At 38.4% G+C, this 14947-nt stretch overlaps 1 protein-coding gene across 2 annotated transcripts in view; it reads left to right on the plus strand.

Moving 5' to 3' along the window:
• Positions 1-14947, plus strand: part of MRRF (mitochondrial ribosome recycling factor) — a 54954-nt gene that overhangs the window by 1394 nt on the left and 38613 nt on the right. The window contains exons 1-3 of one of the 2 annotated variants that reach the window (XM_007468362.1): positions 3113-3152; positions 4038-4250; positions 11229-11384. In XM_007468362.1, the coding sequence (XP_007468424.1) occupies positions 3113-3152; positions 4038-4250; positions 11229-11384 (409 nt within the window). Of the gene's footprint in view, positions 1-3112; positions 3153-4037; positions 4251-11228; positions 11385-14947 lie in introns of those variants that run through there. The other variant, XM_007468361.1, reaches the window with a different exon arrangement.

Here is a 14947-nt window from a genome sequence, read left to right on the forward strand (position 1 = left end):
TCTTTCCCAGGTCTTCTCTAAGTTTGATGCCTTTTTCCTGTCACCCCACTCTCTTGCATTCTCAGAATCTTGGAGAGCTTTATAGTTAGAAAGAATGAAAACCTAGTCTGACCCTTCGTTTTATAGTTGAGGAAAGAAAACCTAGGTAGAAGAAATGACTTGATACAAGTCTCAGGTCATCAGCAGAGCTTACACAAGTGCTTTTTGAATACAGGGTAGTTATGAATCTAAAAAGGATGGCTGGCAGGGAGTGATGAGATAGGAATATTGGAATCCAGCCCTCCTAGCTCTTAGGCAAAAGCTCTTTCTCCACTTGTTAAAGTGTCTCATCCTTCCTTTGCCTGTGCCAGGGACATGATCCTGCATAGAGTCAGATACTTTTAATGCCTTCACATGGCACTGAATTTAGAGAACATGCCCTATTATCTCTAAGTGAAAAATCTGGCAAACCAAGAGATAATGGAAGCAGTGGGAAGTAGAGCCTAGGACCTACTGTCTGAGGCTTAGATTTCAGTTCTGGTGCCAGCATTGTGACCTTGAGGAAGGACTTAATCTTTATAGACTTTTGCTTATGGATTCTTCACATTTATTCAGTGTCTTCTATGTTCAGGACTGTGGTAGGGACTGGGGATGCAGTCCTTGTGCTGCTTATAGTCTTAGGGTGGGAAATAGACAATGATCAAATAACTACACAAATATTAACTGGTATTGTTAAAGTAAGTGCTATGAAAAAGTACAGGGTGCTATGAAACTGGGCTATAGGACGTTTGACCTATTGGGCTAGAGGAGATAGCCAAGGAAGGCATCCTCTGAGGAAGTGATGCTTAAGCTGAAATCTGAAAGAAAAGTGTGAGGTGGTTCATTAAAGAGGTGAGGGAAGATCATTCCAAGTAGATTCAACAGTATTTTTGAAGACCCTGGAGCAGGAAGAATATTCAAGGAAATGAAAGATCAATTTGCTTATTTGTAAAATGTGGGTGATTATCACAACCCTGGTTACTGTGAGAACCAGGTAACACATGAAAGTATTTTATATACAACAAGGGCCTGCATGTGTGCACACCCACATTTATAAAAGTCTACATATCATAAGCTAATATACAGCTGGATTGGTAGGGGTTGCTGGGACAGTGGACGAACCAGGACTTTGTGTTCCTCATCTATTTCTTTACAAAATTAAAGTGCACCTTCTATGAAAAAAAACAGGAAAATTCAAGTTTTGAGAATCTCGACTTTGGATAAAGAATATGTGCTTCAAGTAGTTTTAAAAAATGTTTCAACAGTTGGAAAAATAATGCCAGTAATTATACTGCCTTATGTACACAATCTAGGATAGTGTTTAGGAGCACAGACTCTGGAACAAAAGTGCCTGAAATAAAATCTTGGGCAAATTATTTATCTTGTGCCTCTGTTTCTTCATCCGTAAGATGAGTATAATAATAAGTACGTATCTCCTAGGTTATCATGAAGCTCAGATGAGTTAATATATGCAATATGTCACTTAGAATTGTTTCTGCCACATAGTTATAACTATATGATTATAAGCTATTGTTTCATTATTATTGTTATAATTACCTTTTTAAAGGCTCATTAATATCACCATGAGAAAGATGCAGTGGAAACTGTAGCTCAGAGAGGCTGATGATCTCCCGAAGGTCACACAGCTAGTAAATGGGCAAACTGAGAATCCAGTTCAAGACCGCATCCAAAGGTCAGATATTTCCTGCTGCATTTTGTTTTCTGAGTGTAGGTTAATTTTGTTGTATAATACTTGGGCTCCCATAATGGTTCCTTTCCTAGACCTTACTTCTCTGCTGAACTGAGTGTTAATATGCATGTTCTTAAGGTAAAGGGTCCAAGGGATTGCCTTTATTGACCTTCCACTTTGAAGTTTCCTGCCTTCTATGCAATTAAAATCTATGCCTTAAGCATTTCAGCAGTGTGGTTTATTTATAGCGTCGTCTTCCGGTTCACGTGTACCGGGTCTGCTTTTGGGTGAGTTTTCTGTCAAAGGTTGTTTATTTCTAACCCATTTTGATTTCCTGTTGCTTTGTGGATTGGTATTATGACCTGCAACAGGAACACCAGGAAACCTGTCTTAGTGAAACAGCCAGATTGAGACCCTGTAGATTAAAAAAAAACACACACTATATTATACAGCCATATTTGGATATAAGTGTGGGTTAGGCATTAGCTGTATTAGGCAAAAACCTAGATATAGAAACCTCACTTAGAGGCACATTTCTGTGAACCGTTTTGCTGCTACAGGGCAGAACTATTAGCTCCATGCCCTTGGTCAGTGACAGTCTCTTTGAGCCTCAGCTTCTACGTCTATAAAAAGGAGATCATTATACTCTCTTTGTGGCATTTTTGAGAGGATTAAATGAATAATATGGGTAAAGCAGGAAGCCCAGGCCTGACCTCCATTAATAGTAGGTATTAATAATGTGAAAGGGGAAAAAAATTTTATTTTTTTATCTAGCTCTGTCTTTACTGACATCCACACACTGTTCACTGACATCTAGCATCTCTTGCTATTAAAAATTCCATCGGGAGAAGTTATTTGCCTTTGTGCAACTCATTTGCTTTTCTTTAAAAAAATAGTGATAGTGATGGCCAGCTTTTATTAAACAGGTACTATATTCTTGGCACTCTACTAGGTTTTTAATATGCATTCACTATCTCATTTTACTTTAAGAACAGGATTATTTTTCTCATTTTGCAAATGGGGAACGTGATGCCCAGTAAGTGGAATGAATTGCCCAAAGTTGAAATTTATATCTAGATGTGACTGACTCTAGGCTTCCTTGTACTTTAGTAATGACATGTACGATTTCTTTGTTGTGTCTGACCCTGGCATGGAAGTCTTTGAAAGGAAAGGTGACAGCTGTCAATAGGTACCCTTTTGGGAAGGGCCTTGGGAAACTCCTGTCTTCTAGAGACTGTGCCAAGTGTTTTACTTACATTAACCTATTTATTCTTCCCAAACCTAGGAAATAACTATAATTATCTCCATTTTACAGTTGAGGAAATCAAGGTGCGGAGAGGTTCAGGGGCATTTAGTCAGTGGTGGAGATGGGATTGGATTCCAAGTCTTCTGGCTGCAAAACCCATGCTCTTATTCAGTCTGTTATACTGCATCAAAATTTTAGGATGAGATTTTTAATTTTTTTAATGAGGTATGGGGCTGTTTTTCAAAGACGGTAGCTTCCAGGTATTTGCTGCTAATTGTGCTTAATTTTTAGCTGAGTAATAATAGCCAGATTCCTGGCAGAAGCTATTAATGCTACATTTGCCAGTAAGCTAGAACTGTGTTCTATCCCAGAGGTAGCTGTAGGCTCTAGCATCTTTTCCATGGTCAAAGCCCTCAGAAGTATAATGTGTAACTTGTGTTAACACCAAGGAGGGTGGCATTTCCCAGAGCTTTAGTTCTGTAACATGGAAGACCTCAAACCTCAGCCATGCTTCAGACTCACAGTAAAGTGCATTCTAATTGGTAATCGGTGCATAAGGAACCAAAGAAAATTTTAATTAAATGCTGTTGTGTGAATTTTCCAGTCATTTTATGCCTGTTGAGATGATTTTATTTAGTTTAAAGTCTTCTTCCAGTGCTCTGCCCTTCCTCTTTATAGTATAACTTTATCAAGATTTTGTGCCTTTTCTCCTATAAGGGTTTAATTACCATCATTAAGGATTTAGTCTGCTCTACATTTACTTAACTCTGTTCCCTGTGTGCTAAGGGGCATTTGCTGTAGTGGAAAGAGCATGGCGATTTGGAGTCCTAGAGTCTGTGAGCAAGTTACTTAGATATCCATGAGCCTCAGTTTCTTTGTAGTATAAAATGGGGCTAATCATATTAAGTTGTACAGATGTTGGGAGGAGGATTAGAGATAATGTATTTAAGTTACCTAGCACATACTCAAAACTGATTGACAGGCTCTGCTGAGAGGATTTGCTTGCTAACTGGTACAGATTATTTTCTGAAGTTGTAATACGGTCTGTTTTACTTTGATCTCCTTTTTGTCTTGTTCTTTTTAGTGGGTGTTCAAAAGAATTGTCTTCAGTCATGGCCTTGGGTTTAAGGTGCTCCCACTTGGTCCACCCTGCCTTTTGCAACTTCCTTGCAGCCTTGACCAGACCTATTTCAGAAGTTACGCTGAAGACAGTGAGTGGAAGACAGAATGACCACGGGCAATACCTGGCCTGTCCAGCTGTACCAATCCGTCATTTCGCTACCAAGAAAGCCAAAGGTAGAGGCATGACCTCCTCACCCCTGTCTTATATTTAGTGCTTGAATTATCATAGCTGGAAGGGATCTCAGAGATGTTCTGAATTTCTCCCCATGCCTCATGTGGAAATGGTATCTCAGGTGGTTCAGTTGATTAGCTTAAAAGGTCACAGTGACAGAGTTGGTATTAGAACCTGTTTTGTCATTGCCATGCCGCCTCTTTTGTTATTATGGCTCAGAAAATGCCTAATTTCTTTTAGATTTAGAACTAGAGGTATAAGTGCCAAGCAAATCAGAGATCAACCTGTCTTCTCCTTATAGGAAGATCTGCGTTGGAAATAGTATTAAAAGCAGAAGGTTGTTGGGTGAGGAGATATTAGAGCCGTGGATTTAGATGGATGATCTTAATGGCTTGTGTCATCCAAGAATGAGACCTTGATACAACTCAGGTCTCAGCTTAAAGGTCAGCCTTCCCTGACCTCTTAGGCTGGGTCAGGTCCCTTGTTACATGCATTTGTGCACACTGTTACTTTACCTTTGATGTACTTAAGCACAGCACTCATTAATTAGTTAATTATTGTTTGTTATGTCTTCCATACTGGACCCTGTGAGGTCTCTGTCTTTCTTGTTTAGCAACTAACAGGGCCTGACACATAGTATGTATCAAAAAATTTTGTTGAAGGAATGAATGAGTGACAGGAAATTGTCAAGCAGACCTACTATTTGCAGTGGTGGGTCAGGGATTCCATTCCTAAGGATGGTGCTTAAAATACCCTACTGAATATCTTTCCCACTGCTTTTCTTTTATGGTTTCATGCAGACCTTTTCCTTTTCTGTTAATAGGAAAATTAACAAGTTGCCAAAAGAGCTTTAATGCATAGAAGCCTTATATTCAGTTAATAACTTTGATCTATAGGTTGCATTATATTTTTTTAAATTCTCATACATTTAATAATTTAATTTGATCCTTATAATTATCCATTGAAGGAATTATAATTATCCAGTGAAGAAATTCTTCTAATTACCTAGTGAAGCACAGATCTCACCATTTTGCAAATGAGGAAACTGAGGTCCATATATAAGACATTTGCCCATGATCATATCGAGTTAGTGGCAGAACTGGAATCCAGGTCTCCTGATGTCCACAGCATTGCAGTATTCTAGTGCACTAGATGTTAGTTGCAGCGTGTAAGCAGCATCTTTTCATATTTCACTGGCTATTCAGTTTTTGTCTTCTTTGATTGCCTCTTAAAAAGTTGGTTGACTTTTTCCTTTAGGTTTATTGGATTCTTTCTATATTAGGAATGCTAATCCTTTGTTGATTGTATATGTTGCAAGTATCTACTTTGCCTTTTTACTTTATGATGTCTTTCATTGAACATAAGTTTCAATGTAGTCATATTTTTCAGTTCTTTCTTTTATCATTTGTGCTTTTTCTGTCTTATTTAACAAACCCTCAGCTATCTGAAAGTCATAAAGCTATTCTTCTGTATTTTCTTCTAAATCTTTTAAAGGTTTTTACTTTCCACATTTGGGTTTTTTAATCCATATGGAATTTATTTCTGAATATGATGTGAGGTAGGGAATCTAATTTTATTTCTTTTTAAAATGGATAATAAGTGTGTCAACCTAACTTATTGAGTAGTCCTTCTTTACTCCCAGATTTGTAATGCTTCCTCTGTCATATGTCAGGTTTCTTTATAGGTATGATTTATATCTGAGTTCTTGATGTGTTGAACTACTCATCTCTCCCTGCACTAAATTCCTTAATGCCTGAAACACAAGTCTTGAATCTAGTGGTACAAATCTTTCCCCTCAGAACACGCTAGCTTTTTCTTTTTCTTCTTCTTGGCCTTTTGCTCTTCTCTATGAAACTTGTATTGTCAGGTTTTCTCCATAAAGATCTTGCACAGTTCTTAAATCAGGTTTATTTCTAGGCTACCATCATTTTTGTGACTTTTTTTTTTTTTTTTGCTGTACGCGGGCCTCTCACTGCCGCGGCCTCTCCCATCGTGGAGCACAGGCTCCGGATGCACAGGCTCAAGCGGCCGTGGCTCACAGGCCCAGCCGCTCCACGGCATGCGGGATCTTCCTGGACCAGGGCAAGAACCCGTGTCCCCTGCAACAGCAGGAGGACTCTCAACCACTGCGCCACCAGGGGAGCCCCATTTTTGTCACTTTTGTATATGATGTTTTTTAAAGTAAATTTTTGAGTGATGTACACAGAAAAGTGCATACGTACATTGTAAGTGTATGGCTCAGTGAATTTTCGCAAAGTGAACACAACCATGTAACCATCACCCAGATTAAGATATAGAATGTCGCTTGTACTCTGGAAGCTTCCCTCATGTCCTTTTAAGTTGTCACCCTTCAAAAGACAGCCCCCTCTCTTGACTTTACCACCACAGATTTGTTTTGCCCTTTTTGAACTCAAGATGTATTCTTTCATGCCTGTCTTCTTTTGATAGCAATCTACATGTGAGATTTGTCCATGTTGTTGCCTGTAGTAGTTGTTGGTACATTTTTATTTCTTTATAGTACCCCAGTGAATGCGTATACCACGATTTATGTGTGTTTTCTATAGTTGATGGATATTTGAATTGCTTCCAGTTTTGAGCTAAAATAAATAATGCTGCTATGAACATGCATTTTGATGCCCATATGTATGCCTTTCTGTTGGGTGTATACCAAGAGGAGGATTGCTGAGCCTTCGGTTATGCATATATTAAGTTTCAGCTCAGTTTCAGAACATACAATTCTCCAAAGTAGTCATGTCAGGTTACACTCCTTCCCAGAGTGTTTTAGCTTTCTATTTGCTAAATACCCACTGTATGCTTGTGAACACTTGGTATGGTCAGCCTTTTTAATTTTAGCCATTCTGATGGGTGTGCATTTATAGCTCATTATGATTTTAATTTATATTTCATTGATGAATAATGATGGTGAGCACCTTTTATTTGCTTATTGGTTATTTGGTTATCCTCTTTCCAGTCTTTTGCCCATTAAAAAAAATTGACTTGTAAGAATTTTAATGTATTCTAAAGATGAGACTTCTGCATATATATATGTATTGCTGATAATAACTGCCTTTTCACAGTGTTTTTTTAATGAACAGAAGTTCTTAATTTTAATGTAGACCAGTTTATCAATCTTTTTTGAGTAGTGCTCTTTTTTTCCTTTTTAAGAAATTTTCCCCTACCTTAAGGTCATAAATATATTCTGTGTTATTTTATACAAGATTCATTGTTTTAAGTTTATATCTTTTTAAAAATTGTGTGTTCTATTTGGTTGCTGGTGAATAGGAATACTTTTTTTTTTTTCTTTTTTGGCCGCGCCGTGCAGCTTTCAGGGTCTCAGTTCCCTGACCAGGGATTGAACCCAGGCCACGGCAGTGAAAGCCCAGAATCCTAACCACTAGGCCACCAGGCAACTCCCCGATTTTCTCTTTGTTCTTGAGTTAGTTTTAGTAAATTATATGTTTATAGGAAGTTCTTGGCATAAAGTTGTCCATAATAGTCTCTTAAGATTATTAAAATCTCTACTGTTTTGGTGACTGTGTCCCCTTTTTCTTTCTCAGTATTATTTATTTGAGTCTACTTCCCTTTTTTAAAAAAATTTATTTATTTTTGGCTGACTTGCGTCTTCGTTGCTGCACGCGGGCTTTCTCTAGTTGCATCAAGTGGGGGCTACTCTTCCTTGCGGTGCATGGACTTCTCATTGCTGTGGCTTCACTTGTTGCGGAGCATGAGCTCTAGATGTGCGGGCTTCAGTAGTTGTGGCCCGTGGGCTCAGTAGTTGTGGCTTGCGGGCTCTAGAGCGCAGGCTCAGTAGTTGTGGTGCATAGGCTTAGTTGCTCTGCAGCCTGTGGGATCTTCCCAGACCAGGGATCGAACCCATGTCCCCTGCATTGGCAGGCAGATTCTTAACCACTGCGCCACCAGGGAAGTCCCTACTTCCCTTTTTTAATCAATTATTTTTGACAGAAGTTTGTCGATTTTATACACCTTTTTAAAAAAAGCTTTTAATTTTTTTGATCTCTCTTTTTTAAAACTTTATTGACTTCAGTTCTATATCGTTTACTTCCTCCCATGTTCTTGTTCTTTTTATATCCTTTGAGCTGGACAGTTAGTTCATTAATTTTTGACTTCTTGTACGCATTTAAGGCTGTAAATTTATAAATACAACTTTAGGTACTTCCTACAAGTTTTTGTTGTGTAGTATTTTTATTATTGTCATTTTAAATATTTTAAAATTCCACTGTACATTTTTCTTCGGTCCATAAGTAGTTTTGAAGCTCAGAATTGTTTTATCTTTCTGGTGAATTTTTTCTGTTTTTATGAAGTGCTCCTCATTGTTTCTAATAATGCATTTTGTTGTAAAATCAATTTTGTCTTAATATAACTACACCAGCCTTCTTTTGATTAATATTTGCTAGGGTTATAATTTTCTCATGTCCATACATTAAACTTTCTATGAGCTTATGTTTTTGTAAAATCTCTTGTATATATTATATACGACTAGATTTTAAAAAATCTTACTGAGAGTCTCTAACTTTTAACTGGTTCTTTGGTCTGGGTACTTGTATTTCTATTATTTTGTACTACCTCTTTATTGAGGTTTTCTTTGTTTCTTCTTTTCTCCTTTCTATTGAATTAATCAAGTTTCTTTATTCTTTTTTCATCTCTGTTGATTTGGAAGGTATACATTCTATTTCTTATTGTTTTGGTGGTTACTTTTAATTTCTTTTCTATGTTTTTATAAAAATAAAGCACCTAGGGCTTCCCTGGTGGCGCAGTGGTTGAGAGTCCGCCTGCTGATGCAGGGGACACGGTTTCGTGCCCTGGTCTGGGAAGATCCCACATGCCGCGGAGTAGCTGGGCCAGTGAGCCATGGCTGCTGAGCCTGCGCGTCCAGAGCCTGTGCTCCGCAATGGGAGAGGCCACAACAGTGAGAGGCCCGCGTACCGCAAAAAAATAAATAAATAAAAAATAAAGTACCTATGGAAAAGTGCAGCTATCATAAGAAAATAATAATAAGCTTGATAATTTTCACGTATATAATTTTTACTTATGTAATCAGCACCCAAACCAAAAACCGGAGCATTCCCAGCATGTCACAAGTGCCCTTTTGCTCCCTTTTAGTAACTTACCACCTTCTACCCTTTGCAGGTAACTATTATTCTAACTACTAATGATATAGTTTTATCTGCTAAATTGTTTAGTATATGTTATTGTATCTGGATTTTGCACTGTACAGTCTGGATTCTTGTGTCTAGCCACTTTGCTTAACATCATGTTTGTGAGATTCATTTAAATTCTTCTTTGTAGTTGTAGATCTTTTCTTCTTATGGTTGTATAGTATTTCATTCATAAAGAATATTTATCCATTCTAATATTGATGGGCATAACTTAAAATTTTTAACATGCATACTTGGTTTAACACTAAAGTTGAAGATATTATTTCCATTGTTTCTAGCTTCTGTTGTTGCTCTTGGAAATTATTTCTAGCTTCTGTTGTCACTATTTTTCTAAATTTTGATCCTTTATGGATAATTTATCTTTTCTCTGGCTGTTTTCACAATCTCTTTGTCCTTGGTTTTCTGCATTCACAAAATGTCTAGGTATGAATTTACTTTTATTATCCTGTTTGGAACTTGTGTTTCTAAATCTGAAGATTCACCTCTTTCATCAGTTCTGACAATTCTAAGCCATTAGCCTGTTAACTTAAGACCAGTGAGATTTCAAGCAAGATGGTGATACAAGCAACTAAATGTTCAAAAAAAAAATCACTCTGCTGCTAACTGGTTGGTTACTTTGGGCAAAACATTTAAATGGCTTGTGCCTCAAATTTCTCATCTGTAAAACGGGGACAGTAATAATCTCTGTTCCTCCTAAGTCAGAGAGCTGCTTTGAATATCTAAAAGAAGAATGTACTTGAAATTGCATTGCAAATTGTAATATGGTATATAAATAGCTCAGGATCTAGCTCACTGTAGATGTTCAATAAAATTTGTTGTGAATGATCTCAATAAATATTTGTTGAATACTTAATAAATAAACTAGTGTAGGATAGTATTATTTAAATATTTTTATTCTTTTTCTCCTTCCCACACCCTCCTTAAGGAAATGCAAGACTATTTGTAATACTCACGGGAGTGATCTATGTATGCATATACACATTATAGATGCATATGAAAAATCTCTGTGATGGTTTAGATATAAATTAGAATTTTATTCAGTTCTCAGTATTGTTGCTTTCTAAAATAAAAGCCATTGTCACTACTACCAGCGGTGTTTAATGTTGCTAAACTACTGTTGTTTTTTTTTGTCTGTACCAGCCATCAGATACTGTGCATATCCTTGTCTTAGGATTCATTTTTAAATGAATTAATATATTTTATGTATCTCCAATTACATTTTATGAAGACAATTTAATGGAAAGTTCATGGGTTTAAAATTTGGCACATCTGGGACCAAACCTTGTCTTTACTATTTCATGACCTTGTGACATTAGGCAAAGTCACTCTACCTTTCTCATCTTCTGTTTATTTTTCTGAAAAATAAGGAATTCATTCACTTATGGAGTGTCTGCCATGTGGATAGTGCTCTTTTAGGTATTTGAATTACTTAATTTGTATCCTTGCAGCAACCTGGCAGTATAGGTATTATTCCTGTTTCATAGGAAAGGAACCTGATATCAGAGAAGTAGAGTAACTTGCTCAAGGTCATAAAGGTCATATGCATTATAGCCCATATTTTCACCAGGGTATCTCATTATAAAACCTGTGACTTCACTAATATCTGAGAAAGTGTGTGATGCTGGGTCCCAGGTTGACAGTAAGGGTAGGCTCTTTTTCAGGGCCTACACTTAGTGACAATGTTCTGTAATTTTCTAGCACTTGGCTTTTTTCCCTGCACATAGTAGGTACTTCTTAACTCATTGTTTATTGTCTCTGTTTATGCTGCTGTTTTTTTTAATTCATTGAATGTTGACTTTCTAGCCAAAGGGAAGGGACAGTCCCAAACCAGAATGAATCTTAACACTACCTTGGTTGAGGATATAATCAGCTTGGAAGAGGTGGATGAAGAAATGAAGTCGGTGATAGAAGCGCTCAAGGATAATTTCAATAAGACTGTCAATATAAGGACCTCACCAGGTTAGTGACTGAGCCTGTGTTTTGGAGAGGGGCATAGTGGCAAAAACATTGCTTTGGCAGAGCTGGGTTTTAGTCCTAGCTTTATCACTTACTAATTGGTGACCATGGGCAGTTACTTCTCTGGTTTTCAGTTTCCTTGTCTAATTCTCACCTTCTAGCTTTAGGACGGGTAAATAAATGAGGTAACATGTGCAATGTGCCCAGCACAGTGCCCAGCACATATTAACACTACATTTATCCATTTAGCAAATACTTGCCTGCTATGAACTAGGCATTGTGCTGGTATAAAGTGAACAAAATAGGTATGGTCTTTGCTCTCATGGAATAATACTCTCAAAAAATGGAAATTTTATTATTGCTGTACTCTCTACACTTGTAGGTATTTAGTCTCATAGTAACTGGCATCTTTGGTCTGATTTTTCCAATTTGTCCTATTTGGCCGTTCTTATTGCTTACTGGGAACCAACTGGCTGCAGACCTGTCCACCTGAGGCATTTCTGTACCCCTGAGCTTGACCAGGAAGATTCCGTTTGGGTTAATAACTTCCTGAAAGTGGCTTTCCTAAGTGGGAAATGTCAGAACTGTCTAGGAGAACTGTTTGCAGATGTGATGGAAGAAGTGAGTTGTCAGCTAATGGTGCAGGCAGGCAGGAAAAATCCAATTGCTGTTAAATTGGCCTTTTGGAAATTGTCATCATCCTAGAGTCAAGCCCGGGACCCCCTCGGAAAGTATCTGTGGGAGCTTGCACTGCTCCCACTCACATATTGCTTGGGGTAGTTCACAAGGAAACTAGAAAGTATTTCATGAACTTGTTCTTAAGAAAACCAAGTGAAAAGTATACGGCTTCATTTATAAACACCAGCAGAAACATACAGAGTTCAGAGACGAGATCCAGTGTGAAACCAGAAGACCATTCCGTCATTTGTCAGCCCTGGACTGGGGCATTTCTGCCTTTGCTGACAGTAGAGCGTGCCATTCAATCTCTCCCAACTGTTTATTTTAAACTTGCTTATTATTTTAGGTATGAAGCTGATAAAGTGCTTTGTCTCCCCTGTGCTTTCTGGCCTGTTAACATTCTGCAGCCGAAACCAGAGAGCAGTTTGAGAGGAGCTCAGGGAGAAATGTGATACTTAAAATTAGCCAGCAAGCTCCACTCTTGTTGAACTTAAAAAGATGATGGGCCTGGAAAGAGGTTGGGAGTGTAATTTGTTAAATGTTAACCTCTGCGAAAATGAGGGGCAGGAATGAGGCTGAGGGAGATTCTCGCTGGGGACAGATTGAGGGAAAAGGATTTGATGCATTATGTCGATACGGATTTAGGGAATGGGAACCACCACAACTGCGTACTGAAAAGCCTATGTTGGGACTTCTGTGGCAAAGGATCTTATGGCAAATCAGGAAGGCTGAATTAAGATCCGTTTTCAGAAGGCCTCCCATTGGTATTTCCTCTTTGCTTCTTTCTCTTCAGGGTTATGTCTGTACAATGTTCTGTGTAGAAATTTGGGCCATGAAGAGACTTGGGTGAAACAGGCTAAAGACTGGCTAAAGACTTAGCCAGTCTTTTATTTTATTTTGTTTTTTTGCCAGATTCTTCTATACCATCTTTCATTACTATCTGAACCAGCAGGCACTTTTCCTCTTACACGTCCATCTACCAGCAGTTTCTGTCTCCAAGATAGTTGATTGCTTTTAATAGTTGTCTAGGGCTTCCCTGGTGGCTCAGTGGTTGAGAGTCCGCCTGCCAATGCAGGGGACACGGGTTCGTGCCCAGGTCCAGGAAGATACCACATGCCGCAGAGCAGCTGGGCCCGTGAGCCATGGCCGCTGAGCCTGCGCGTCCGGAGCCTGTGCTCCGCAACGGGAGAGGCCGCAACAGTGAGAGGCCCGCGTACCGCAAAAAAAAAAAAAAAAAAAAAAAAAAAAAAAAAAAGTTGTCTAAAATACAGGTTTATTTCTTTGTTCATTCTTGTCCTCTCATTCATTCATCCATCCATACATACATTCATTTATTCATCAAAGCATTATCAAGCACTTATTCTGTGCTGATTAATAGGTGCTGTAGATACAGAGAGAAAAGACATTGTCCCCACCTTCCAAGAGCCTAGATCCTAATGTGAAGGGATAGACAAGTAAACCAACATGTGTAAAACCATATAGCAAAGCAGAGTAGTGAAGACCATGGCTTTGGAGTTGATCAGACCTGGGTTTGAATTCAGGCTACATTGTTAAGAGCTCTTGTGACCTTGGACAAGTTATACTCTGTGCCTCAGTTTCCACATCTGTAAAATGGTGGCACTGTCTCATAGGGTTATTGTGATAATGAAAGCAAATAAATTACAGAAAGCATTTAGCACCATGTCTTGCCATGGGAAGTGTTCAGTAAATATTGGTTGCCATTATTGTAGAAGTGTGCATAGGATCCTTGGGAGCTCATAAAGGGTTTGTAATCCAGCCTAGGAGGTCAGACAGGATTTCTGAGATTAGATACAATCATAGCTGAATGTTAAAGAGTGAGCAGGAGTTATCTGAGCAGAGAAGGGCATCCTCAGTAGAAGGATCCTGAGGCAAGAGAGAACAGGCTGTATTAGAGAAATTGTAAGTAGGTTAGTTTGGTTAAAATAAAGGAGAAAGTTGAAAAGTAATAATAATAGTTAGCATTCACTGGGCACTTACATATGTCAGGACACAATTATAAGTGCTTTCCATAAACTCTTTCATTTAACCCTCATAACAACTCTGTGAGAGAAGTATGATTTTAATGCCCCATTTAGAAATCAGGAAACAGACGCCCAAAAGGTTGAAGGGACCTTCCTAAGGTCACACAGTCAGGAAGTGGCAGGGTTGGTATTTGAACCCAGGTCACTGGTTTTCAGAATCATGGACTTTTCCAGATTGAAGCCAGTGGTGTCAACAGCCTTCTATCTGGTGATGGTGAATTGAGTACTGTGCTTCAAATCAGATCTTTGGGCCATGGTATGGTACTGCATTATTCTAACAACAATTTGCTGGGACAACTCCCAATTTGTTTAAAAAATTGACCTGCAGCCCCCGACCCTTTACTCTTTGTGTATCAGAATGAGCCATCTGTGAGTGGTTCTTAAAGTGAATGGTAATGTTTCCTTTTAGTTTTCATTTGAATAGGAAATCAGGGAGTTTGAATAACACCCCTTTTCCATCTGTAACTATATGCTTGCCTTCTTGACAAGAAAATTTTGCCCAGGGTTTTCCATAATTCAGATAGAGACAAAGATCAGATCCAGGATAACAGTGAAGTGGTAATAGTTGGTGGGTTTTTTTTGTTTGTTTTATGTTTTTGTTTGTTTTTCTTCCTAAAGGGAATCTAAGTGCCAAAATCAAGGTGGTATCAGGGAGCAGTTCCAAACCTGGCTGCATGTCAGAATCATGTGGTGATCTTTAAAAAAACTACAAGCTCCCCCAAAATCACAGGCTCCCAAGCCTCTGCAGAATCAGGCTGTCTGGGGGTGGGGCCGAGGAATCTATGTGAAAAAGCTCCCTGGGGATTTTGACGCACAACCAAATTTGAATTCCACTGATAAGGGAAA

Source organism: Lipotes vexillifer, unplaced genomic scaffold (assembly GCF_000442215.2).
Source record: "Lipotes vexillifer unplaced genomic scaffold, Lipotes_vexillifer_v1.1 scaffold1285, whole genome shotgun sequence".
Lineage (NCBI taxonomy): Eukaryota > Metazoa > Chordata > Mammalia > Artiodactyla > Lipotidae > Lipotes > Lipotes vexillifer.